This window comes from Lygodium microphyllum, chromosome 10 (genome assembly GCF_053477565.2).
Source record: "Lygodium microphyllum isolate KBCC chromosome 10, Lygodium_microphyllum_v1.1.10, whole genome shotgun sequence".
NCBI classification, from domain to species: domain Eukaryota; kingdom Viridiplantae; phylum Streptophyta; class Polypodiopsida; order Schizaeales; family Lygodiaceae; genus Lygodium; species Lygodium microphyllum.
Genome location: NC_141144.1, coordinates 73915264 through 73942998, shown reverse-complemented (window position 1 = coordinate 73942998; position 27735 = coordinate 73915264). Strand labels below are relative to the sequence as shown.

Here is a 27735-nt window from a genome sequence, read left to right as displayed (position 1 = left end):
AAGTGGTATCAGAGCTTAGTTTTTAGATCCTTCCTTTCTCTCTCCTCCTTTAGATTTAGTTTCTTTTCAGTCTCAAGAAACCCTACTGTGCACAAGTACAGCATTGAAGAACCACAGCAGTCAAGAAGTACTAGACATGGCAGCCTTTCTTGGAGTTTTAAACAGAGCTTGGACAAAAAATGGAGGCAGACAGACAAAGATGGCAGCTCGTTTTCAAATCCCAAGCAAAATTTAGAGGTAACTTCTTGAAAGAGGAGCCACAGAGTTGGTGAAGGCTTTGGTTTCAATTATTTTTTGTAAAGACGGTCTTCTTCTTCTCCCTTTAAGCTTCTTGAAAGCTATGGAGTCTTGCAGCCCGAGATCTTACTTCTACTCTTCTTCCATGCTGGGAAGGATCCTTCTTCATTGAGCACTCTCCCATGATTCAAAACAAAATCTATGAGCAGGAAAGGGGAGAAGATCTTGTTGATTTTGAGGCATGGAACTCGACCTTGAGAGAGGACGCATTTCTTGTCTTTGAGTTGGCTGCTTTGTTGCAAGATTTGAAGAACTTTGTCATTCGGCTACTTTCGCACAACAATGCAGCTTAGTTGTCCCGCAGGAGGATCAATTCGGACTGTCATCCTTAACAAAGTTGTAAAGATTACGAAGGCTGCTCTCATGGAAGCCTCCACCAAAGCCTTTTGTTAGCCTTAGCCTGGAAATTTCGCGAATCAGAGGTCTAAGGTACTAGCAATGGCAGCGAATGTAGAAGCAGGGAGAAAGCTCCGTGGAAGGGAGGTTTCGGCTCCCCCTCTGACTCGTTCAGTGACTGCATCGGGCAACGGTGTACGGCAGCAGAGCGAAGCTTCTCGAAGCAAGGAGCAATTAGAGGTGCAATAAACTCTGTGAAAGCATAACATTTGCTACTGCAAGATCAATGTCTGCATCTGCCTTTTTAATCTCTCATGTGGACTTGGGTCTGGAAGGCCTAAAGGGCCATTTGCATAGCCAGGCATTGATGAGACGTAGCTCCACCTGCCTAGACAATATTTGCTATAGCTAATAGTAGTGCAGCCTTGGCAGTAAATGTTGTACCATTTAGCAGCTTAATGATGCGAGGGCAAAGGCGCTGCAAAGAGCCAGTAGGCAAATCCCTGAAATTGTCTATCACTCCTGCCAAGCACAAGGCTGCTCCAGCTTGAACTCCTCTATTTTGCATTAAATAAGGGTTTGAGACTCAGCCTGCATTGAAGAGGACAAGCTCTGTGTTGATGGCCACAATCACTTCTCCTATTCTTGTGGATGATGGACTGAAGGTATATGCAGTCATAGATCAGAGACAAACTGCTGGTTCAAATCAAATTTGAAGGCTCCACTCTCCTCCTGCACCTCATCCCAACAACTCCCTTCAAGTTCCTCTACCCCCCGAGCTATGGCATATGTCACATCTGCAATACCTCTCCCTATCACATAACCTCTTCTCACGATGTGTTGCTTTTGGTGTCAGAGACAAATTTGGGCCTGCAGCATTTGAAGGTTTATGTGGACCATTTCCAGCAAAGGTGCTTAAGAATGGGACTGCTCATGGAATAAGATCCGAATCCCATGTGGCTTTGATTCTTGGGCCCTTAGCTAGGGGTATGTTGCTTGGTTGTCGCAGGCTTTCTGTGCCAGTGAACATCTTCACCACAGTTCCTCGCATACTCAGGGTCATCGATCACCAATATGTTGTCAAATAGAGAGCCTTATTTGACCTGCCATAGCTCTATACCAAGGTCCAAACATGATGCTATAAGGAGCGTCCCCATCAAAATTTGATTGATCGACAGTGCCACTTAATAGTTTCACATAACCGCCACCACAATCAAGATCCTGTTCATGCTTGACAGAGAATCGGAGCACCAGTCTTGTCTTTGTTACTGAACTCTGGGAACTCCGAAGAGATGCCAAAAAAGCGGTATTCTGGACTTGTTTGTATCCCTTTGTCATTTGGATCACCGGGCCATTTTTTGGCCGTATGCAACCATTCTCCAGCAGCCCCTTGAGAGCTGCTGTCCAGAAGATCTCCTGGCCTTGATGGTGGGAAGCCATCTGTGCAGGCGGTGGAGATAATTTTCCAATAGAACTAGTATCAATTGCCTCCACAGATGATGTGCGCCTCTTTGGACCATCCACAGCTTGTGCAGGCGAGCCCAATAAAGCTGACAATCGTTTTTTATCTCCTTGAACGGCAGCTTTTCCTAGGTCCCAATCATCAAAATACTTGGTGAAGAAGAAATGCTCATTTCCTTCAGTGATCCTGTACAATAGGACATCCAAAGGATTTCCTTCAAGGGTAGCTGCACGGTCCAGGTATTTCTGTGCAATATCGAATGCTTGCTGTTTTTTCTTTGGCCATCAGAGTGTTGGCCAACCCAAGTAAAAATTTCAACGTGACAGTCAAGGATCATAATGTCGCACTGCATTTCGAAAATGTTTCATTGACCTCATTGGAGCTTGCTTCTCAGAGTTCCAAGCCTTTTCTTTGGATGATCAGGAGGCTCTGGTTTCTCTGGTATGCTACTTTACCCTCAGTGCTTATTGAAAACAACTAAGTGGTGAAAGCAACTTTGCAAGCAATCAATGCCTTTAAAGCATTAAGGTAGAGATCGACAGAGTACAAGCAAGTTAACAACTGTGATTTGCTGGCCAGATAACCAGAACTCTTTGGTTTGCAATTCTCACAGTTTCAACAGTTACCAAGTTCAGATAATGTATTCTTTGATGGGCAGCAAGTTGATCAGTGGAGAGTCCATGGCTCTGGGAAAGGCTCTCCTTTAAGAGCTAAAGTTTTCAATGAAGTTCACAGGGAGAACATAGAATAGCAAGCACCGGGCCTGGATTGGGTTAGTGATCTCGTCAAGTGAGTTCAGAAGGTCTCTACCTAATTCTCCAGTGTTGCATTTGTCATGTTCGGACTACTACTGAAATGGGCAGTATGTCTTCTATTCCCTTCACAGCGTGCTTCCTCAGCAGCCATGCAACTGCGGACTCATATATTGGGACAACTGGCCAAATATAAGCAAAGCGCTGACTTTCAATCAGCTCACAGCAGAATTCACACATTGAAATAAAAAAGGAAGAAGTTCCAACCACGGGGCATCCTCTGCAACATTTGCTGCTACTTCTGCTACAGTGTAACATAGCCTTTTGAGGACACTCTGGATTTCTTCGGCTGAACACAATAAATAAGTTGTTCTTTGATAGTCGCCTGTGATTGCAAATTAAGTTGTGACCATGATCCAAGTTGCTTGCGAACTAGAAAAGGGTAAGTGGTTCATGCATATTTTCCAAGAGTAGACATAATGCGTTCAGCATAGCCATGCACAATCTGTGTTGTAGCAGCAAATGGAAAATTAGCACTTGAGGCTGCCTTTCCACAGATGGAGGCCTCTTGTAGGTGTATGTGTGTTGGGTCCCGTTCAAGAGAGATCATCTACTTTAGACCTCTATGATGATTCTTATGAGAAACCGTACTTCAACGAGTATTATAGTGGACATCATGGTGATATTCGGGGAAAACTCTTGACTAGTGATGATATTAGAGGACTGCATCCACAAGGTTTATGCTATAGATGCGCTGAACCAATATTCTCTAATCACAAACGTATATGCAAGAAAAGGAATGCTAAAATAATATTGGTTATAGAATTTATGGATAATGAAAAGGAAGTTGAAAAAAAGGAAGAAGAAGTGGAAAATAAAGTCCTAGATGGAGACTCATACAAATCCTTTGAAGTGATCAAGATGTCTATCAGCTTTCTTACTTACATCATGGCAAAGACCAAGCAAATGAAGAATTGAAGAAGTGCATGTGAAGGAGTTTAATGAAGCTATATTCCAATCTATGGAATCACATGACATGTTTTCATTTGATGACTTTATATTTCCATTTGATTCAGCGGATCATGAGGATGCTTCATTATTTCCATTTGACCCCAAAGGCACTTGTGGTTGCCTTTCCACGGCTGGAGGCCTCTTGCAGGTGTATGTGGGTTGGGTAAAGAACCTGTAAAGAACCCTGTCGCAAAAGAACATCAGGATGTAGACTGTTCACAGCTACAGTAAATGCATGTGCTTGGGATTGTATGGTCGCTATTGAAGCAGAAGAAGTAAATGCATTGATCTGCTATTGAGTTGTTGTGGTTTGTAGCTCATTTGTGATTGTGGTTGCAGCTGTGAATGCATTGTGATGATGGTGCAACAACATGAGCTGCAATAGATGATGCATTAACATTGTGCCGAGCTGAGCAACAGTAACAATTGGATTGAAAGCAGTCTCACAGCTGATAATCATTTTCACGAAGCATTGTTTGGAAAATAGTCCATAGTTGACAATGGCAATGCATTTTCAGAATCTTAGCCATAGCCAAGTACCATTTGAGGACGATCGGATGCTTGGAGAGCTCAGCCAACTCTACAACACCTTGCACAAGCATGAGACATGGTTCTCTAGCAGACCCAAGCAATTGAAGGTGGAAGCCAAGCAAATGCTCACTAAATTGATACCCATGGTCAATGCAGAGGCTCAAGGAGATCTCATGGAATCTTTGAGAACCTTGTGCAGCAATGGTATTAATGTTTGGTAATCTCTTCGAGAGAGAAAGGGAGTTTGGCTGCTCACATCATTATTAGGATGGCTATCTAAGCAATGACAACAGCAAGATGAATCCATTACAACACTACTCTCCATTCTTAATGCAGAGGTTAATGCTAGCAAATGGGCATGGATAATTGTGAGTGCAGGTGGCCTCCCTCCATTGGTCAATATACTTGAAACAGGTTCCACTAAGGCCAAGGAATATGCTGCTACTATACTTGTTAATCTTTGTACTCATAGTAAAGAGGTTCGAGATTGTGTGGAGTTTGCTGAAACTCATCTGCTAAAGAATACTAGATTAAAAAGGCAAATGCTAGCATTAAATGCGATTTGGTGCAGTCATAAGGGGCAACTTTAGCCATGTTTACAAGATGCAAGTGTTTCATTGGAGCATCATGATGTGGAGACCCTTCAGTCCAAATGCGACAAGGTAGTCGATGCAGAGAATGAAAAAGATATTGTTGAAGGTAATCTTTATGAGAGTCAAATGAAAGAAGGACTCCAACTCAAGGAAGAAGATTGTGGGCAGATTGTTGATCAAATTCAGCAAACTACTAATCATACTCCCCCAACCACAGTAAATACAAAGGATGATGCAATGAATGTTTTAGCATATGCAACCTTGTATGCTTTTGAGTGTATCACGGGAGAATCAAAGACTCACTTTATGCTTATGGTTGAGGATTACATCCATAAGACACCGATTGACTTAGCCCTGTCTGCTTATGGTGTTGGGGATGATGACCCAATGGATGGTAGTGATGTCACTTTTCCCTTTGATCCAAGTGGACAAAAGGGGTGTTAAAAACTCTATGTAGGTCAGTAAGCATCTTGGCTAATCCTCATATCTTCATGATGATCTTTGGATGTAAAGGATGCAAGTTAAGTGCCATGTTTCACTACAGTCTGCTTCCTGCCAGCTCTTTGTTTTGAGCTCTTTAAAATTCTGAATTGCTTAAAAATATATACCACTTACATTAGCTGATAGTACACTAAAAGAGCTTTCTACAGAGCTATTAAATGCTTGGTTTGGTTCAGTCTACCCAAACTTATGGCAGTTTTTCCTACAGAAGGGTCTGCAAGACAGCATGGTTATTCTATCAGGTTGCAATTCATGATTGCAGAAGAATGCATCAAGTCATCATCCTATGGTTCCACAATTGATGTATGCATCTGATAGTATGCTTGTAGCCATATACATAACCCACTACATGAAGATTTGGAGATTGTAATATCTTTATACACCTACATAGAGTCCCATATCCTCTCCACTACAATTTCCTTACCCATGTAATAAGTCCCTCCTTCTTTGTTTTTGGGACAAAAACATCCAAGCAGGGATGGATTGTAAGGGAGGGAAATACCTAGTGTCACACTGACCTAGGTATAAAAGGTGTGAAGGACATTGGCATGGCACCATTTGATGAATACACATTTGTCCTTTTACCTTCTTCACCTTCTTCCCTGTCCTTCCATGGCTGCCAGCCATTTCTCTCTCCTCTTCTTGCCTTTCTCTCTCTACTCCTAGTCTTTCTCTCTCCTCATCACCCTCTTTCTCTCTCCTTCTCTCTCCTCTCTACAATCTCTCCCTTCTCCTTCTCTCTCTCCTAGGTTCCCTTCGTTACACTATGGCTCTCCTATACCCCAAGGATTAGCCCTAGGATGCATCGTTTCAACATAAAGCACATACACAACACAATCTTCTCTTCATTGTACTCATTCAAGGAGTTAATATATGCGTCATTTCAACAAAATGCACATACACAACATAGTCCTCTCTTCATTATATTCATTCCAAGAGTCAATATAATCCTTAACACATTAGGCCCCAAAGAAAAAAATAACACCAGTCCTACAACTCAAAGGGTCCTCACACTCAAGGTGGGTCAACAATTTGAAAAAAATAATTTCATGATTTCACTCTAGCGTATTGCTTCATTGCTAAGGCAGAACTGGAATAACCTATGCTATTGTCCTTTTTAAGACTTAAATCGCACGAATCCTATATGCTCGAATATGCATAAAATTATAATTCAAATGATACTTGACTCCCACAATCCCCTTCCCCCTATCATTTAAGATTTTGCATTCAAATGGCAGGTTAAAAGGGTATTTCATGCATATTTCTTTGTATTGAAAGCGGTAAATATGTACTAAAACATACAAATGGGATTAATCCAAGGCAAGTCCTTGTGCTTTATCTATGCTATACTTGCACAAACATGATTTTAATTTTCTATAATTTTTTGAACACAAATACTATTTTTTCCTGTTTTATTATTTTGATATATTTCCTTATTTTCTTTATATTAAATGTTGTGTTTTTTATTTTTTAATTAAAAATATTAATTTACACTCTAATCCATTAGTATATTTAATTTTATCCCATATGAATATGATTTGATCACCTGAAACAAAAAAAACCACCATTTTTTCTCTTAAAACATGCATTTCGGGTTTTAAAAAATTAATAACTCACATACATAGACACAAGTTCTATATTTTATGGTTCATAGCCCTCTAACTCATTGTAACCAAGTCTCAAACAAATTTTTCTTGCATATGAACAAAATTTGCACCATGATTTATAAAAAAGAATCCAAATTTCTATTAAAAAGAGGCTTACTACCATTTTTCAAGTTTTGGGTCTCAAGAATTGCTTTTTGGATAGCCATTGGACCCAACATTGGTCCAAATAGTGTTGGTCATCACTCCTCAGTGTCGGCATAATCTCATATCAATCCGGTTCAAGTTAGACAATCGATCTCCATCTCAATCTTCTTCAATTAATTCTCGCATGAATAGCCGTCAAGAGGAGAGAGAGAGGGAGGAGAGAGAAATAATAAAATTGCATATTTGTGATCATGTTGCCATCTCCAAAGTAAAGAACGGAGAAATAAAGTGATGCTATGATCAAATCATAGGCTTGTTTGTTACCTTCATACTCCCCCTCTCATCAAATCATTGTCGTCGGGGGGGGGGGGAGTGGGGGCACCATCTTCTTTTTTTTCACAAAACCTCCCCCCTTGGTGTGAATTTTGGGGGCTGGGGGCCCTAAGGATCACACCCCTTCCCCATAAGACACTTTACATCGCCCTTTGTTGGTCTCTTTGACACTCCTTTGTTCGGCCTTTGGCAATTCGAACTTCTGGGATTCAATCTCCGATTTGAAAATTTCCACCTGTTTGTCTCAAAGTCCCACACTGCTTGGAGCTTGTTTTGATTCATTGTGGCACCTAGAAAAATTATTAAAAATTTGAGACTATTGTGAAGTCCATCTTCAAAAGTGATTTTAAATCTTGTCTTCCACAACTACTTAAATTTGTGGAATCCACATCCGTCGCTTCTTAATGAGCTTCAAGTTCTGCCTCAAATTGACAAAATTTGGCTCATTTTTTGTTTTCTTTGGGTTGTAAAATCCCGCTCTCAGTACCCTCATCTATGATATCTCTCTATCCTAGCCTAGCTACAGGACTCTATTCTATGGAGCTTGCATATTGAAACATGAAAAGAAAGTAGATAGATGCAATGGAAACTCACATTGTGCAATCAAGACGGTCCTTGTTGAACTCCAAAGCTCTTACCAATCCCTGAGCTACTTATACTTGTAGCTTTGTGCTTCTCAACCCCACAAGCTCATATGCATGACAATGAGATCCTCCACACATTTCTCGAAGTTGAAGCAAGTTTCTTCTAGATGTGTGTGTGTATATACACACACACATGCCTCTCTAAAAATCTATGTTGGAATATCTCTTCCTTCCTCTTTCTCTTTCTCACTTCCTCTCATAGAAAGCTATGGACGAAGGCAATGAGTTGAATGAGAATGTGACCACGTAGATAGAAGGAAACCCTCTTCTCGAAAGTTATAGGAGGAAATTGATCTATGGTAATAACTCTACAAGTCAGCTTGCAACTCAAAATATCCTTTTTTATAATTCATTGCATGTAGTAGAAAGTTAGAGATTGCAGCATTTCCCATTGTTGCCATTATCTAGTTGTGTGAATGGTTGATTGGTAGCTTGGAGTTGTCAGGAGTATGTTAATCAAATATAAAATCTAACATCAATAGTGATATGAAACCTGCCACATGCTCTAAAGATGTGCATCTTAGTTGGGTTATTCCATTTTCATTATTTGCACATTTGTTTGGTTCATGTGAGGTTCTAAAGAAAACAAAGATTACTTATTAATGCAAGTGTCCATCTAAGGAATGGATGAGTCAGCTATTGGGCAGGTTGGCAGATCAAAAGAACACATTTTGATGAGATGATCGAGTTTAGGGTCAACCAATCAGATCTTACATTCAAGTAAATCTTTCTTACTAAATTGTATGCCTTGATTAAATTGATATAGGTATTGCTTAGATGAGTTGTTGTGTTAATCACTTTTACCTACCATATTTTTTGTTTTAATTATAGGTATTTCATTGCTAGACAAACTCAGTGCATTCTCTTTCGGTATAGAAGATGGCGACTTTTGTGAGGGGAGTGGATCAGCTTTTGGATCAAGATACCCGAGATGAGACACATACAACTCTCATAGATGTGGTTATCGTATGGAATAGTCATAATCCTTTTGTAGTCAGCATAGAGAGTCATTGGCCCATTTCTTTTCTGAGATAAGAAATCCAATTAATGTCCAATAAGCCCCTGTGCAACTTCTATTTCAAGTTAGATAATAGAAAGGTCAAGACTCCTAGTGAACAATCCTGGACAAATAAGCAATGTGCTTCTCCACATATCCTTGATATAGTTGTAATTAGTCAATCATTGCACTGGTTAAAATCACAATTAAACTACAAGCTGGAGTTCTATAGCCTTGGGAATATTGTCTTTGCATAACGATATATTGTAACTCATCTCTTCTACCTATTTTTTGAGGACTCGCTCTGTTGTTGAAAGGAATGAAAATAAGTGCTGAAAGTATTGAGATTTCTAGTTGTTGTGTTTGAAGGGCTTTTAGATTTTTTTCTTAAAACAATCCAATATTTTCTCTAGTTAGACTTGAACATACTCAATGATCCAAACATATTTGAGGATATAATGAAGTATAATGAATCATTTGTCTATTTGAGTAATTTTGATGGCGGCATTCAATTATTGAAATAAAGTATCTATGGTTAGGGTTTTAATTTGAAACTTTAGGGTTAAAAATTTTATAAGAATCTTTATTTAAAACCCTTGATACATAAAAGTTAGATCTCTAAACTCATTTTCACTTTCATTCGTTACTTCTCTATATCTGTGCTCTCCTTCGTTCTCTCTTTCTCTGTGCCATGGCTACTACTCCCACCTTTGCCGCATGGATTAGCTCCATATGCTATGTGCCTATAGGGGACTAGATTTATCCAAGGTTTTGCATGACCTTGAATCTAGAGAGCTCACTTTCCATGGTAGATCCTAGCTCTAGCATATTGGCATAATTTTGTGATGAGGCAAACCCTCTCACTTGCTCCATCCTGGACTTTGCTCTTAGGTGAATTTCGATAGATTTTTTGTATAGTCTAGATGCCAAATCGAGCCATACAAAGGTAATGAATCGAGCTCTGGTTCATGTGGAGCAACAACTTCACGCTAGAGATGTACCCACGTCATCCTAGAACCACATCACAATGGATCTCATCGAGCGTGATGTAGCATTTGCCATCTATGTTTTGTGCACTAATGTGCAAGAGGACAGTGAGTAAGATATCGACACAGACTCTCAGTTGCCACAGCTACAATATTTTGAGAGGGAGCCTAAGGAAATCACCCTCGATCCAAGTAAGGAGGTAGTACATAGCTTAGCTATTATACACCCACCTCCCTGCCATGCTGAGATGTTAAGCAATAAGCCACCCCTTGCTTCTCTCCATGCTATCACCATCAAGGGGATTTAATAACTATTCATGCAAGATGTGTTGGAGATTTTGGAGATAAGAGAAGAAGAACTATACTGTATCATGATGCATGATGCACCATATGATTTTATAGATTTTGATGTATAGGATGCACCACCATATGTGGATGAGGTAGCTCGATATGATGGCATGTGTGTCGATGACATCTTTGCCATCGTGAGCATCCAATAGCAAATTAAGGATGTGATGCTAGAGTATAATGTCTCTGATGAGGATTTTGAGGGCTTATAGGAAATCCTTTTTGGTCCTCGACCTGACTACACGATACCTTTCCAGGAGAGAGATGAGGGAGACCCGATTGCAAGAGCAGTTACAATGGTAGATAGATGATGCAGAGAAGGTAATGTTTTTGGTTTTCAGTGCAACTTGACCCATAGGGCCTCGAGGGCATAAGGACCGACATCCTCAAATTTAGCTGGGATTGGAACCTTGCAGGAGCCCTATCCAAAGGCTCGCGTCTAGGGGCTTGAATATGCAGATTCAGGTCCCCCAAAGTAGCTTTGACCATGGGGAGCCTAGCTCTAAGAAGCCTAGGATAGATTAGATGTACTTATTACCCAATGATGTTTCTTTTGCAATGTAATGCAGCTTGTAATCTTCTCTTGTATTAATAAAAATTGATGTTGTTCAATTTGCACGCAATGTATTTTGTGATACGTGTCATTTATTATTATTTGTATTTGAATGTAATACTTATTTGTCAGATTTATACGCAACATGATTCGTCACTTAAATTTAATACACATTGCTTTATCAAATTTGTGCATAACATTTATTTATCCAAAGACATGTAAGGATACTTAAATAAATAAATAAATAAAATAAAAAGTGACTTTAAAAAATGCACCAAAAAATTGTAGTCATATTCATAACAATTTACAGAGGATCCGTCGATATAAGCTTGGTTTTACAAAATCATTTTAGAAGCTAGTTTCCATAAATGTAGACCCCTATTGTTGCTACTCTCCGCTAGGACTATCCCTCCATCGTCGAAAGAATCTCACTATTCATAGATCCCTGTCAGTGTGACGGTGACCCTCCTTGCATGCATTGCTACATAGAATGAGTCTCTAAAAAGTCAATTAGGAAGGCTTCAATAGCTTCTTGTAGTTCAAGGAGAGACTGGGTAGTCCATCACGATCAGGTCCGATCCACACTTGAACTATCAAGGAAGTGCCTCCTGCTATTTCTAATATATATGCTCTACATTGTCTCCTGCGCCACCTTTTAGAATGTAGCCTTTGGTATTAAGAGGTCTGTGGTCTTTTGATAATGGAAGATCTCTTGGAGGGCTTAATGCGTGGTGGTGGTGGTGGTGGTGGTGGTGGTGGTGGTGGTGGTGGTGGTGGTGGTGGTGGTGGTGGTGGTGGTGGGGGAGGTTGCCTTTGCGTGGGAGTTCTTGGGGGGAATCTTCGAGCTGCTTGCTTAATGAGTGCCATGTCTTATAGGAGTAAACTTGAAATACAAAACTCAAATGGGTAAAATGAGATGAAACTTTCAACTTATAGCCAAAATTTTTAAAAATCCATAAACTTGAATTAATGTATCCAGATTTCAGAAAAAATATGACTAGTGATCAGATTGACTTGAAATTTTACCTATGGACCCTTCTAGGACACATCAACTACAAAAAAAGGCCCCATTAGAAGCATCTAGGACACTTGGCTGGAGGCTTGTGTGGGGCCCTGAATCTAGGAAATCAGGGATCCACATGTGAGCCTCCGACCAGGTGTCCCAGAGGCTTCTGATGGGGCAAAATTTTTAGTTTTCATGAGATCTTATGATGCTCGGCACATGGGTGAAGTTTCACCAGATTTCGATTGATAAAATTGATTATTGATATTTTTTTTTAGAAAATGCATTAATTGGATTATAGTTCATTGAGAATAAAAAAATTTCACCGAGTGTGCGTACTTGCATATTAAATGTATTCTTGACCAAACTATGTGTAACATTGGATCATGAGCAAAATGAAATATCATATATCAGATATAGTATTGATAAACCATAAAATATAGTAAATATATAGTGCATCAACCTAACACTACAAGGAAAAGCAAGTATAGTGACGGCGGGTAGCAACGCAGGAATAGCGGCGTCGCTATTTGCATCACATTTGCAATGCAAATAGCGATGCCCCATAGGGAAAAAAAAGAGGGCCGAAACCCGAGCGCATTTCATTTCGCGCATTCATGAAACATTGAGAGAGAGAGAGAGAGAGAGAGAGAGAGAGAGAGAGAGAGAGAGAGAGAGACCGTTTTGCATAGAGGGTGAGAGAGGGAGAGGAAGAAGGCTTGCCGCCACCGCCGCCATTCGTGAAGGAGAGGAGGAGCCGCTGTCGCGAAGAGGAGCCACCAAACCCTCGCCAAATCTTTACAGTGAGTCCATTCTCTCTCTCTTTTGCTTGTTTAGGGTTTAATTTGTGTATATTGAGAGAGGGAGAGGAAATGAGAGAGAAAGAGAAAGAGAAAGAGAGGGGGAGAGAAAGAGAAAGAGAAAGAGAGGGGGAGAGAAAGAGAAAGAGGGGGAGGGGGAGGGGGAGGAAATGAGAGAGGGAGAGGGAGGGAGGGAGAGAAAGAGAAAGAGAGGGAGAGGGAGAGAGGGATGGGGAGGAAATGAGAGAGGGAGAGGGAGGGAGAGTGCATTCTCTCTCTCTTTTACTTTTGCTTATATGATTTGTGTATATATATTGAGAGAGGGAGAGGAAATGAGAGAGAAAGAGAGGGAGAGGGAGAGGGAGGGCGAGAGAGAGAAAGAGAGGGAGAGGGAGAGGGAGGAAATGGAAGAGGGAGGGGGATAAAATGAGAGAACAAGAGGGAGGGAGAGTGTATTCTCTCTCTTATTTATTTATCTTTTGTATAATTTGGGTATAATGAGAGAGGGAGAAGAAATGAGGGAGAGGGAGAGATAGAAAGAGAGGGAAATTAAAGAGAGGGAGAGGGAGGAAATGGGAGAGGGAGGGGGAGGAAATGGGAGAGGGAGAGGGAGAGGGAGAGGGAGGAAGAGAGAGAGAAAGAGAGAGAGAAAGAGAAAGAGAGAGAGAGGGAGAGAGGGAGGAAACGGGAAAGGAAGAGGGAGGGAGAGAGAGAGAGAGAAAGAGGGGAAGGAAATGAGAGAGGGAGAGGGAGACATTAAACATAATAGAGAAATAAGAGAGGGAGAGGGAGGGAGACATTAAACATAATAGGAAAATGAGATAGGGAGAGGGAGAGGGAGGGAGACATTAAACATAATAGGAAAATGAGAGAGGGAGAGGAAATGAGAGAGGGAGAGGGAGAGGGAGAGGGAGAGGGAGGGGGGGGAGACAAAAACATAATAGGGAAATGAGAGGGAGAGGGAGGGAGAAGAAATGAGAGAAGGAGAGGAAGAGAGCAAAAGGAAATGAGAGAGGGAGAGGAGAGAGAAAAAAGAGAATGAGAGGAGAGAGAAAAAGAGATAAGATGTTGAACATAATAGAAAAAGAGAGAAAGAGAGGGTGTGGGTGAGGGTGAGGGCGAGGGAGGGAGAAGAAGAGAGAAAAGGAAATGAGAGAGGGAGAGAAGAGAGAAAAATAAATGAGAGAGAGAGGAGATAGAAAAAGAGAGAAAGACCATTAAACCTAATGGGAAAAGAGAGAAAGAGAGGGTCAGGGTGAGGGAGGGAGAGGAAATGAGAGAGGGAGAGAAAGAAAGAAAGGGAAATGAGAGAGGAAGAGGAGAGACAGAAAAAATGAGAGAGAGAGGAGAGAGAAAAAGAGAGAAAAATCATTAAACCTAATAGGGAAAGAGAGAAAGAGAGGGCGAGGGCGAGGGAGGGAGAGGGAGAGGAAATGAGAGAGGGAGAGGAAGAGAGAAAAGGAAATGAGAGAGGGAGAGAAAGAGAGAAAGGGAGAGTCAGGTGAGGGAGAGATAGGAAATGAGAGAGGGAGAGAAAGAGAGAAAGGGAAATGAGAGAGGGAGAGGAGAGAGAAAAAGAAATGAGAGAGAGAGGAGAGAGAAAAAGAGAAAAATTCATTAAACCTAATAGGGAAAGAGAGAAAGAGAGGGTTAGGGTGAGGGAGGGAGAGGAAATGAGAGAGGGAGAGAAAGAGAGAGAGGAAAATGAGAGAGGGAGACGAGAGAGAAAAAAATGAGGGAGAGGAGAGAGAAAAAGAGAAAAAATCATTAAATCTAATAGAGAAAGAGAGAAAAAGAGGGTCACGGGGTGAGGGGGGGACAGGAAATGAGAGAGGGAGAGAAAGAGAGAAAGAGAAATGAGAGAGGGAGAGGAGAGAGAAAAAATGAGAGAGAGAGAGAGGAGAGAGAAAAAGAAAAAAATCATTAAACCTAATAGAGAAAGAGAGAAAGAGAGGGTGAGGGTGAGAGAGGGAGAGGAAATGAGAGAGGGAGAAAGAGAGAAAGGGAAATGAGAGATGGAGAGGAGAGAGAAAAAGAAATATGAGAGATAGAGAAGAGAGAAAAAGAGATAAAAATCATTAAACCTAATAGGGAAAGAGAGAAAGAGAGGGTCAGGGTGAGGGAGGGAGAGGAAATGAGAGAGGGAGAGAAAGAGGGAGGGAGAGGAAATGAGAGAGGGAGAGAAAGAGAGAAAAGTAAATAGGACCTTACAATAAGCTTAGGGTACTATGATAGTGTGTACTAAGAATGAGTCCACCTCACTAAGAATAGGATTGGCGATTCACCTCACTAAGAATGAGTCCATCTAGGTACAAAGGGTACAAATACATTATCTTAGAAACTACAATATAGAAGCTTCCACTTGTCTTGGCACAAGGGTACCATCATATTTCACCCTCCCCCTCTCTATATTTGTGTATGCATCTACGTACAAAGGGTACAAATAAAAACAGACAGAAAAGAAGCCAAATAGACAAATGTAGAGGATAACAATCTAAGAAAAAAAAAGAATGATAACAAAAATAAATTGTTTGTTGTAACATAGACAAAATGGAAAACGAAGAAGGTCCTGTTGTTCAAGATCGCGAGGCGTATCTTAATTAGTGTGTCCCATGTCCTTGCTCTCAATGCAAGCTGGCAATTAGATGAAAATGCCGATTGTCTATAGAACACGTACGACGATTTGGCGAGTCTCAATATAAGATCATTGATCAGGCGATTGCGGATTTTCAGCAAATGGTAAGAAAAGTTAATATCAATCATCCATTGTACTCGCAAGCTAATTGAATACATATACAATAAGATTGGGTCTCGCTGGAAAATTTTCTATCTAGGGAGGTGAAGTCTCATCCCAAGGAGGAGTGCACCCTTTGCGGCCAATTAGAAGAGTACGTGGACGTGCGATGGATGGAGTGCAGGAGCCAATCCACCACTTGCAAGGCCAATCTATACCGTCAATGCCAGTGGAGACAAGCAACCTTCCAGACCTACCTACAATCTTGGAGCCTGAGATGGAGGTAATGATCGATGCATTGATTCCCATGGATGTCGAGACTTCTGATCCGCTTAGAGAGGAAGCACCTATACCATTATATGATGGGTTTTTGTATCACCAAAATGTGCAAAAAGGCTAGGCATAAGCACTATTATTGCACCGAGAATACTTGTGGAATTAGCAAACAGCAAAGAAGTTCTATCAACACAACAAACTAGCAAGGTAGAATTTAGCTTGGGTGGCAATTCTTCCAAAATGAACTTTTGAATTATGAACCTTGAGGCTTATGGGTGTTTGCTAGGAATGGATTGGTTAATTCCAACTAATTTCCATATCCATTTAGGAAAGGGCCAAATCACATTCCAGAAGTCAAAGGGAGAACAAGTAACCATTCAGGGAGAAGTAGGAAACCCTAAGGTTCTGTGAGGCATGAAAACTATGAGTCCCTAATGATTGGCTTTTGTGAGGTTGTGATCTACACTTGGGGATTCACTTGATTGTTGGATTCGTAGCTTCGGGTATTGTTTCTAGATGTTGGTGGGACTTCACAATAGGTGTATGTTGTGGTGCACTACCCCCTCGTTATGGTTGACACTAGAGTTAACTACCAGTAGCACTACAAGTTTTTGGGTGGCTGTGGTGTCCTTTGCTAAAAGGCATTACTATTCTAATATTGCCTATGGCAAGGTGGATGCATTGCAAAGTCGTAGTCAACATTACAATGAACTTGGTTTTTAAACACGCGACCCAACAGTGATTCCTTGCCAACACTTTGTTTGTTAGGTAGTACATAAAAGATGATGGGTAGGCTCTCAATCAGTCTCGATAGAAACCATTAGTTTGCACTTCCCTAAGAGTGAATATGACTACCCTCCAAATGGGCTGAGTTTTGCATTGGTTGGTTGCAATTGGGGTTGACCAATAGTGGTCTAGTAATCATACAGTAAAATACTATAGTTAGCTCCCTCATCAATTAGCATGCCAAAGGTGTATGCCTTTTGAGCGGTCATTATTATACACATGTAGACTAGTGCTACTGCTTTCTTATCATCATCCTCTATTTTAGTGATAGTTGCAACTCTCACATTTGTTGATGGTTCTATCATTGGAGGTTCATGGAATGGATGTGATGGAGGATAATACTTTTTTATGTAACTTCCATTGAAAAAGCCTATGCCCTCCCCCTCTAAGGTTTCGTCATTTTCTACATTGCTTGTTCTAATGATGTTGCAAATCCTGAAATATCCCAATCCCTTGAATTTCATCTTCTGCTTGTGTCCCTTCATAGAGTACAACAATAATAGTTCACCTTTCTTAAAGTCTTGTTGTTTGATGTGCTTGTCAAACCAACTCTTGCATCATGCTTTCTAAAAAATTAGAGCATGATTTGCAATGAGATGAGCCTCGGATAGGCATTCTAGCTCTACCAAATGATTTTTCCATGCTTCTTCTCTCCCATCTCTCTTGGACCATTATTCTCAAGCTTGGAACAAAGAATTCCACTGGTAGAATCACTTCAATTTTGTAGGTCAATTTGAACAGGGTCTATAACACGACCATTTTGTGGTTGTTCTATATGCCCATAAAGCTGCCATGAGCTTGTTGTCCAAGTCATTGCATGAAGAAAAGATTACCTTTGTTAGGACATTCACTGAGATCTTATTCATGGATTCAACTTGACCATTAGCTTGAAGATAATATGGTGAGGATTTTCTGTGGATTATCAAGAAGGTGGATAATAAGTGAGCAATCACTTCATTGATGAAGTGTGTGCCTTGGTCACTAACCAACTCTATGGGACAACCAAAGCGTGATATTACTTGCTCCCAAAGAAATTTGGTTGTGGTCCTAGTGTCATTTTTGCAAGTTGCTCGAGCTTTCACCCACTTGGTGAGATATACTTGGCTTGTGAGTGTTGTGTCCTAGGGCTGATTGGACCCACCTCCATTTAATCCTTATGAATAGGAACTTTGGTCTGTTGACACTCATCATAGTACTTCACAAACTTAGGTGCATCGTAGAATAGCGTAGGCTACCACAGTTGAGACTAGAGCACCTTGGTGATGTGGTGTCCACTAAAATGTCCTCTAGCAATTTTGCCATTTTCTTTCATGAGCACACCATGCATTATTTGTTCGCATACACATCTCCTTAAAGGTCCAACAATATAATTGATCGATAATCAACTAATAGGATTGGATCTTCAAAATTAGTCTCTTTAACCTAGCCTTTTCTATGGGTCATTCAGGCAATCCATTCTCTACGATGTGGATTATATCATCTGCCTAATATGGTGTGAGGTTTGCTCTAAACAAGTCTCATTCATTGGACATTCTAAAAAGATGTGCATCTGGTAGATCATCAATGATGCCCTATCTAGCCGCTTCACCTACTATGGGTATGTGGGACATATGATCTATCATATAGTGTTGTTTGCCTTTGCATAGTACCACAAAGAAATCAAATTCCAAAAGTTAAAGTAACCATTGACGAGCAATGCATCCTGTTGCACAAGGTTTATTCACAAGATAAAGCAATGCTTAATGATCCACGAAAGAGGTAAAGGGTATCACTAGAAGATAATATCTAAACTTCTTTACAACAAATACTATGACTAACCCTTTCCTCTCTATTGTGAAATAGTTCATTTTTGTATTAGTGAGTTATCTACTAGCAAAGCTCACTAGATAATCAAGGTTATGCTCACCAAGTTTGCATAACATTGCCCCCACAAAAAACTTTGATGCATCAATGTGCATATGGAAGGTAATGGACCAATTTGGGGCTCTTAAGATAGGAGCTAAAGTTAGAGCCTACTTAAGTATTTCATAGGCTTGTTGTCATTCTTCAGTCTACTCGAATACTATCAATAGCTTGTATAAAGGTCTAGCAAAATCAATGCATAGTTTGGCACAAACCGCTGGTAGTACCTTGTGTGGCCTAAGAAGCATTGAACTCCATTGAAGTTGGTCAGAGGGGAATATGGTCATTGCATATGGTCATTTCATTGAACTCATTGAACTCCATTGAACTCCATGGTCATTTCAAAAGTTGGTCATTTCTTAACTAGTACTACATGGAGGGTCATGGGAATATTATAAGTCATGATACTCAGATCTCTTCCTTTTAGCTCATCTAAGGATGATGCAAGCACGTTGGAGAATTCCCTTAAGAGATTTATGAGATTAATCTCTTCCTCCTTAGTTAGGTCATCTGCTACGTACATGGGTCGAGGCTTTTCCTCTTTCCTTGCCAAGTTGACTTCCTTAACTTTGGTTGGTCCTTCAATGGGTTCACTCACCTACCCTTCTTGCTTGGCTCCTACTAACACCTCCTTGTGTTGCCTCCCATGGTTGTTGGTTGAATGAAATACGACCAGCAGTTGTAAGAATCTATGTGCTAGGTGAACAAACCCCTCTACATTTTCTAATTTGGCAATTGTGGTAGAAATGAAAGGATGCTCTTGAGAATTCATATTGAGATTCAATGGGAAATTCACACTTTCTTGAGCCAATTGGGTACAACTCGGTTTTCCATCGTAGCCACAAAAGACTATGAGAATCTACTTGTTTTGACTGCTTAGCCCTAAGCACGTCGTCATAACTTGTAAAATAGGGTATTTTGAAATAAGATTGCTAATCCCTCTCGATAATGGAGTATCTGTTTCCATATATCCCTTGTCTATTTTTTATGGTTAGTGCATACAATCCCAGAAGCATATCTTGAGTTGGTACAGAGACGGGATCTCTCGTAGCAGGGGATAATAGGTTAGCATGTGAAAACTATTCAATCACCCTTCTTAAACTTCGTGAAGCACTTGGACAATCCTAGGGTTTCTTTTGTCAGTCAACCTTTTGAAGACTTTGACTGCTTCCTTCTCTTTGCCTTTAGCCTCTTGCACCTTAGGTGGACTGGGAGGTCCCCCTTGGTGCATTTGGTCCTAGGTGATCAAGGCATTTTGGGGTCGCTATCAGAGCTTACCTTTGACTTGGATTTGTACTCACAATCCTCACTGTGGAAGAGGTTTTCTCCCTTGGTGGTTCTCCCTTGGTGGTCATAGCTTTGAGGTTGACTCCACTCCAAATAATGATGTGGTGACAAGCTAGACTAATCCTACTTGCTCATAATCTACTACCTCTATGTATTCTAGCCAAGTTTGGCCACAATCTACCTTGAGAACTCATTCACTCTAAAAGCGTTGACCTCTTGGGGTTTAGAGTTTACTGATTTGCTCAATTACTCTTCCATCCATGTCATATTCGATGGTGTTCACTTCCTCTTTGCTTTCCTCATCATTGATGGAATAACAGTCTTCGTACTCATTATCGGAATTCTCATACTTATATTGTGTAGTGTTTTTAGGGTTCTTGTCCTCAAGCTTTTTCTCACTTGTAATGAGAGCCCAGTTGTATAATGGGTTTAAGTCATGCACCTTAGTCATCACCACTCGTTACTCTCCATGAGATCCTTGAGGAGCTTTAGGTTTGCAACTAGGTTCCCAGCTAGCTCACTATAAAAAATTACACGGCGCAGCGAACAGAATCTGAGAAAGAGATAGAGAGTACACAACAGATAAGAGGAGAATAACAAAATTTCTTTATCTCCAAACAACTAATACAAAGATGGCTCTGTCCACTCGTGCACTTCCACTGTGAATTTTAGATGGCGATCTAGACAGAAGATAGGTGAAGAGCTTAAGACTAGCTGGAACAACTCTGACTGGGTGAAAGATGATAATGATGGCTGTGAAGGGGCTTAGCTTTTATAGCTTGTGAAGGGGGTCATGATGGATGACCTTCCATATGCACTTGTTTCTGTTGACCTTTCATGTGCCCATGTGTCTGTTGACCTTCCATGTGCACCTCCACTAGTTGGCCAGGGAATATTCTAGGGAATATTCCCTTAAGCATTGGCTAGGGCCCCTGATAATTCTCTTACCCCGCAACTCGATGCAATGTGCCTCAAGTTGCTACCAGCTTAACTACTTTGTCTAACCAAAGATTAGACCCACAACGGTCACCTTTTTGCCATCCGGTCACATAGACCTCATCTAACATACAAGTCAGGACTCAACCAATGTCGGTACTTGAGGATTCTATGGAGTTCTAATTTGTTAGTTGGAACATGATAGGTGATTGGCGTTAGTCAACTAATGGAACTCTTGGCCATCATGCATAGAGGCATTGTGGGTAGATTAGAGGTTGTGGTTTTGTTGGCTTGCTAGATCTGAGTGTACTGCTTGCCTATATTCATCCTCATCATCTAAGAATGGTATATATGGTTTCCAACACATGCATCCAGTTGCCACATCATCCTCAGGATAAGGAATGTACTTAATTAGAGATCCATAATTGATTGTGGCCTATGAGTCACCCTTCACCATGGTAGAGTTGGCATCTAGGTCCACTGGTGAGGTTTTCCAAGTATCAATCTCTACTCAGACTGCTTCTGATCTATTGCCTAAGAATATCAGGCCATTACCCCAATCCTCTATCACTTGGGTATTTCTCATCCAAGGTTTTCCTATCAGGATATCATAATCCACTCCCTTCATGACTATGAAGTTTATGAATAATTTAATTCCCACTATCTTTAAAGGCCAATCCGTTAGGACTCTAAAGGTTCTAACCTTCATCCCATTCACTAGAGTGAGATTGAACTGTGCAGTTTCTACTAGTGGGTTTCCCAAGCTTGCAGGGCTACATGGCTAAGCACACTAACTCTTGCTCTTGTGCCTACTGTCCCCTTTCGTGTTGTGTCTCCTAGGGCAAGAATAGGTAAGATTGTGTGCATCTCAATGCCTTTCCAAAAGGCATTTACTTGTGGGGACTTAAACATTGGGTTTAGCATTAGGCTTGGTATGTGTGTCATAGGGTCATGGTCGGGGCAAGTCTTGTGGTCTATCGATTTGTTCTACCCATTGCTTCAACACTTGCTACAGTGCAAGGTTTTGCCTAAGCAATTCTCCCAGTGGCAATGTTATAGGAGTTGATATAAGTGTGGTAAGAAAATTACCAACTGTCTTTTCCTCCTCTGTTTTCATAGGCTTCCTACCAATGCTCTTGGGTAGTTTGTTGTCTTCATGGCATCCATGCTCTACCTATGCGGCTATGCATGTGGTGGCATTGTCTCTCCTACTTCTCAAGTACATGGGAGAGACTAGTGGGCTCATGGTTGAGAGTTCATTGATCTCGTCCTTAATGATAGGCTTAGCATCTTGCAAGTGAGCTTGTGCTTTTTTTTCCATTCTTTGACTTTATCCATAGCCTATAGTTGCTGGTTGGGGTCAGGGTACACTCTAGCCTTAGCATCTCCCTTCTCCCTCATCTTAGGGGTAGACATTTTTTCTTCTATATCAATAACCTGCTTTCCCTTTGTTAAAGTGGTCGAGCTCTTTGTTTTGAGTGTTATTTTTGCATCAATCCTCTTTCTTCTCCTTCATCAACTCTTCTTCCCTTTAGAGACTGCATCTAGGTTGCTAGGTCAAAGTAATGAAATACCAGCCTGCTTTGTTTGGGCTCATTTCATGACATTTATGGGAATGGGTGTGGCATTGTTGTCACGTGACTCAACACAAAAGAGTTTAAGTGGCATATATGGCATGATTGCCAAACTAGTGGAGGTTTTTGTCCAGGGAAATCAACGAATAGGTGTGTGACTCCACATTCAAGACACCTCAAGTCAGCCTTCTCTCTATTTGCTTGCTTCTTTTCAGGATAATAGGATGAGATATGCCCTAGATGGCCACACGTCCAACATGCTATGGGCTCATGGTTTTGACCTCATCCTAGGCCTCTAGCTCTTCCTCTATCTAAAGCCATGACCAACATAGGCCTAAAGTCCATTAGTATGGGATTATCCCCCTTATCATAAGAGACGTAAGCTTTCACGTATGAGTCTTCCTCTAGTGGTTTCTCTACAAAAAGTGCACTAAAGCATTGCTTGATGGATGGGTCACTATAGGTCCTGGTGGTTTAGGGATTCTTGTTGGGTTAATATCGATCCTTGGAGTAGCTAGCTTTGAATCGTTAAGTGCAGGTAGAGCCAAAGGGGTTCCTCTTCCAAAGTTAGACTACCCAACTCATGGATAGTATGGCTGAGCATAGGGTTGCTAGTATGGAAACTGTCTTGTCAATTGACACATAGCATCATGCTCGAAACTTCCGCAATTAGCACAAGGCCAGGACTTAGGATTGGGGCACTCAGATGGCAGGTGGTTCCCTCCATAATGCACACACTACATGTGAGGTCACACTGGCCTTCGCAATGGCTCCTATAGTCTGGTTAACTTTGACTTTAAATTAGCTATCGCTTGGGTCTGGTCAACATTCTTTCCTTTATCTTGCTTACTAGGGGTTGATTATTTCCTAAGTGTTGTGGTTCTCTTGACATTTCTAAACATGTTGTTCTCTTGCTACATAGCCCTAGAGCTTAACTCTTTGAGCGAGTCATCCACTCATATAGCCTCCTCAAAGACTCATATCAACACATTACTTTGTAGGTTCGAGTTGCTTGCTAAGGCCTTATAGAGTTCTTGATTGCAGATCCCATTGATGAATAGAGTGGAGAACACTCTCTCATTGGGTTGCTCAGCTGCCTCTTGTAGAGACTCCTCACATGAGTGGCATAGTCTCATATGCCCTCTTTGTCTTTTTTGCTGACATTCATCAGCTTAACAATGAGGTTTTTGGAGTATCTTGCCTCTCTGAGAATCTCTTGATGAAGAGATCCTTTAGATCATTGAAATTATCGCATGTGGTATTATCTAGACTGGTAAACCAAGTCTATCCTTGTCTCCTAAGCAAAGACCAAATGCTTGTGACCATTGAGTGGGGTCCATGAGGTTGTTAGCTTGCACATCTACTCAAACTGCTTGAGAAGTCATAGGGATCATTGCTTGCTTGATATTTGTCAAGTTATCTAGCAACTATGGGTATCTTTTTTTGGCTCTTAGTATTTGGAGTGACTCCTAGCTTAGCTAGCAACAATGATCCTACCAAGACTGCTCCACTTTGCTCGATGCTAGTGTTGTCTAGCAATCGCCTCATGAGCAACTCGCTCTCACTATAAGATCTGTTTCTAAGGCTCTCTTCCTATTGACATTTCCTCCCGCTCTATTTTTACTTGAGATGGCTAGGATCCTATGAACCTTGTTGAGATCTCCCTCCAAGTGTGACCTTTGAGCCCATTGCTCTTGGTTATAGTTCTCTATGCATTGCAGTGCAATCCTTCCTAGTCTCCTCTCTTCCTCAAGATTGGCTATGATATCGGCTGTAGGTCTTCCATGATGTGTTATCCTTGTCTATTGGTTATACTATGTGATAAGTTGCCAAATGTCATCCGGGTACCTTGCTATGTTAAGGTAAAGATCAAGGTCAAGGTCATTCTCATTCAAACTGGTACCTGCCATGGTGGTTGTCTCTTGATCTACTAGTATTTCTATGAGGTTGACTAGGACGGCTAAAGATGTGTCCCTAGTCTTGGTTACTCCTTCCTTCCCTCACCATCATTTGATGGTTCTATCTTCCTTAGATCTTTGTCTTTGGTGTCTTGGGTCCCTCGTCTGATTTTTGAAGTTGCACTTCTACTAGTGGATTTGTTTCTTAGTTTAATCCCCTTTAGTGTGTTCCTTGTTAATCCAATCAATCTACAAGTATACACACACTTACATGCTTGAGTGGTGTGACTTGATGTGAGCTGTGCAAAATCAAGCTTTCTAGTTTTCACATGCACCTAAGTGTCTATTGCAAGGGGCAACCTTTGATGAAATCAATCAAATCCACACTTTTACTAATCAATTTCATGAAGTTGCAGCTCTTTCACATGAAGAGAGGAGAAGAATAACTTCTCCACAATCCCTGACTCTCTCATACACACATTCTCCATCTCTCATACACAAGAAGGAAGCAAGAAGCAAGAAATAAGAAGAGAGCAAGTTTGGCCACACACCAAGAATGAGCTTCTTCATTCACTTTTTGACTTTTATGCATGCCATACCTCCTTCTTGGGTGGCCATCCCCTTTTTGGTCCGTTCCTCCACTCTTTTTCCTACTCCTTTCTTATTAGCATTTCCTTAACCCATGCCTCTTATTCTTTAAAACTTGCATGGGAGAGATCTTTGTGCTCTTTTGCAAAATAATTACAATTCACATGTCACTCTTTTTGCAAAAATATTAACGTGTGCTTATTCTTGTGCACCTCCCTCTTACATTTAGAATTTTTTACTGTGCTTTGTGTCTTTAAATTTTCCTTAGTGTGCCTATGTTCTTCGTTTTCCTCTTGCCTTGAAATTGTCTTCCGCTCTCCATCTTCCAAATTTTATGTCTTGGTCTTTTGAGGCCTTTGTCCTCCATCTTCCTAATGCCTTCGGACTATCTTCTGCTTTCGATTTTTTGGATTTTTTGTCTTGGTTTTCTAAGTTTAATATGAGCATATAATAAAATATTAAAGCTACATAAAATAAGGAGAAAAACATCCATGGCCATAACAATTGCATTGCACTAGTGAGAAAAGGATGGAGAGGGGAAGAAGGTGGTGAGAATCATGATAAAAGAGTGGGTACTTCTATAGTCAATTAAAATTTGAAAGGATTTACCTTGATAATCTACTGGAATTTGAATTACTGAGAATAGAAGGAGGAAGAGAAGTTTTGGAGATAGAGGCCATTGTTGGTAGATAATGGGATTAGAAAAAAACCACCCTCCTCAACATAATTATAGGGTCCAAAGACTATCATTTGAGTAGAGAATAGGGAGGTTTGTATTGCAAGGCCACACTATTTGTTATGAATTACAATATGATGGCAAATCTAGAAAGGAATGGAGGGCTTTCTCTCCACCAATGATCTTGGATTCCAATAGGTTATACCTTGCTTCTTTATCTTTCTTTCTTGTATCATGCATTTTTGTGGTTCTTTCTTAGGCAATAATAAAAAAAGCCTCCAGGGAGGGTTGGTTTTTGGGGACATTCAATGGCTAGATGTCTCTCTTGATGGCATCTTGCACACCAAGTGTTTGACCTCATAACATCTTTTCCTACTCCTACAATATTTGATAGGTTGGCAATATTCACTTTTAGTGTCTATAACTACTTTGTAATCACATCCATGAGCTCTTTCTTAATATTTTTAATTAAGTTGGATAAGTAATTCTTCAAATTCTCTCCTCATGGAGCACTTGTAGTAGGGTGTTGGGGTGTCTCTATAATCATTTCATAGACTGGTTGGGTTGATGTAGAGGATTCTCTATTTTGATTCTAATTCAAAGCTCCTATTTGGATTGTTGGATATTGATTCCAATTGGTAAGGTTCCACTGTTGTTGCTAATTTTCCATTAAGGGAACTATTTGAGACCATTGCTATTGTGGTTGAACTATCATTTGAGGCACTGTCTACTACTACCATTGTGGATTTGGTGCATTGTACTAAGGCGCTATTGGTATCTATGGATAGGGATATCGAACAGTCCCTAGGATTGGATTTGATGGATATATCATTTCTGGCAATGGAGGAGGTAGAGCTCCTCTTCTAAAGGTCATAGACAATCTTGTTTCAATTTTATTATACAATCTTGCACCTTCCACTAAGGTTTGCAAATTAGCTAGTCTTCTCAATTCCACAATCTTTTGAACCTCTAGTTGTAGGCCTCTTAGAAAAAATCATTTTCGAATGTCTTTATCCAAGTTATAGTTGATCCATCTCTTGTATGGATTCCATTCTAGAGACATATACTTCCACTTGCTCTCCAGAGAGGACTAGCTTAAATTCATGAACTCCTCCTACATATGCTCTTCAAAACCTTCACACTTGAATTTGGTGAGAAAGACCACCTTCAATTCATCCCATGTGCTAAAAGTTCATGTTGCTTATCTCTCATACCACTGAAATGCTGTGTCTTTAAAAATGGTGGGAAATGTCACCTACAAATGCTCTCAAGTTTTGGCATTGTTGGCCACACAAGCTACCATGAACTTGATTACATGAAGATCGAGATCTTCATTGTACTCTCCCTTGAAAATTGGTAATGAACTGACTACATTTGTTATACTATCATTAATATTTCCAAGACAGATTTGGCTGGGAAGGGGACCTTGATCTCAGATAAGTTACTCACAACACTCTGTCTACTAGCTTCCAATTGCACAAATAGAAGGTTGTTAGTACGCTGGTTGTCCCACATGTCTTACTATTGTGCATCCACAAACAAGTCCCAGCTCTTTTCTTTCTTATTCCGGTGGACCTCCACTGACCACAATTCCTAGAGCTTCTTCACAATCTTCCACTTAATAATGTATAAAAACTCTTAAATGAAAGCCAAATCTTCCATTGATGTTCATCCTCTATATTTTTGCTTCAGCTTTCTCCTAAGTTGATAAAAAATGCATGTCTCTATTTCTTTTGTAGATAGGGGAAACATTCCATCACACAAGGCTCGCATCAAGATAGTATTGTGCTCTCACCAATTGGAAAATGAGTCTCTTGAAGAAAATGGCTTTGCGTATGAATTCTACTAATTCTTTCGTAGTGCTTGGAATATTACAACCTTCTGTGCCTCTTTTTGTCTTCAACAATATCTTTTTTATTTATTTTTTGCCTTTGTAGGTGCTTATTGATGGTAGTTTTCCCTGACTACACACCAAAATATGGAGCTCCTAGAGAACACCACCAACAAACGTATTCTTCATACTTTCAAGGAACCATAGGAAGAAAAAGAAACACCAAGAACATGAATTCTCTATGCATCATCGTAGAATGAATCTCCCATAGATTTATCACACCAAATCTTCATATGCACCAAGCACAAATCAAAGCTCTATATTGAATGGAAATTGATCACACAAGCTT

The 27735-nt window shown here is 40.6% G+C and overlaps 1 protein-coding gene across 1 annotated transcript; it reads right to left on the bottom strand.

The window, feature by feature from the left end:
- Nucleotides 1-1702: 1702 nt before the first annotated feature.
- LOC148030167 (uncharacterized) lies at nt 1703-20334 on the bottom strand. Its single transcript, XM_087687367.1, has 2 exons — nt 20134-20334; nt 1703-2370 (listed from the first exon to the last, which is right to left on the bottom strand). Exons 1-2 carry the CDS (start codon nt 20332-20334, stop codon nt 1714-1716), a joined length of 858 nt encoding a protein of 285 aa, XP_087543493.1. The 3' UTR covers nt 1703-1713.
- Nucleotides 20335-27735: the final 7401 nt, after the last annotated feature.

Coding starts and splice junctions, on each gene's coding strand:
- LOC148030167 (XM_087687367.1), bottom strand. CDS start 20,334: ATGACTAAGGTGCATGACTTAAACCCATTATACAACTGGGCTCTCATT. Junction 2,371..20,133: donor AATATGACATGGATGGAAGA/GTAATTGAGCAA, acceptor TGATGGCCAAAG/AAAAAACAGCAAGCATTCGA.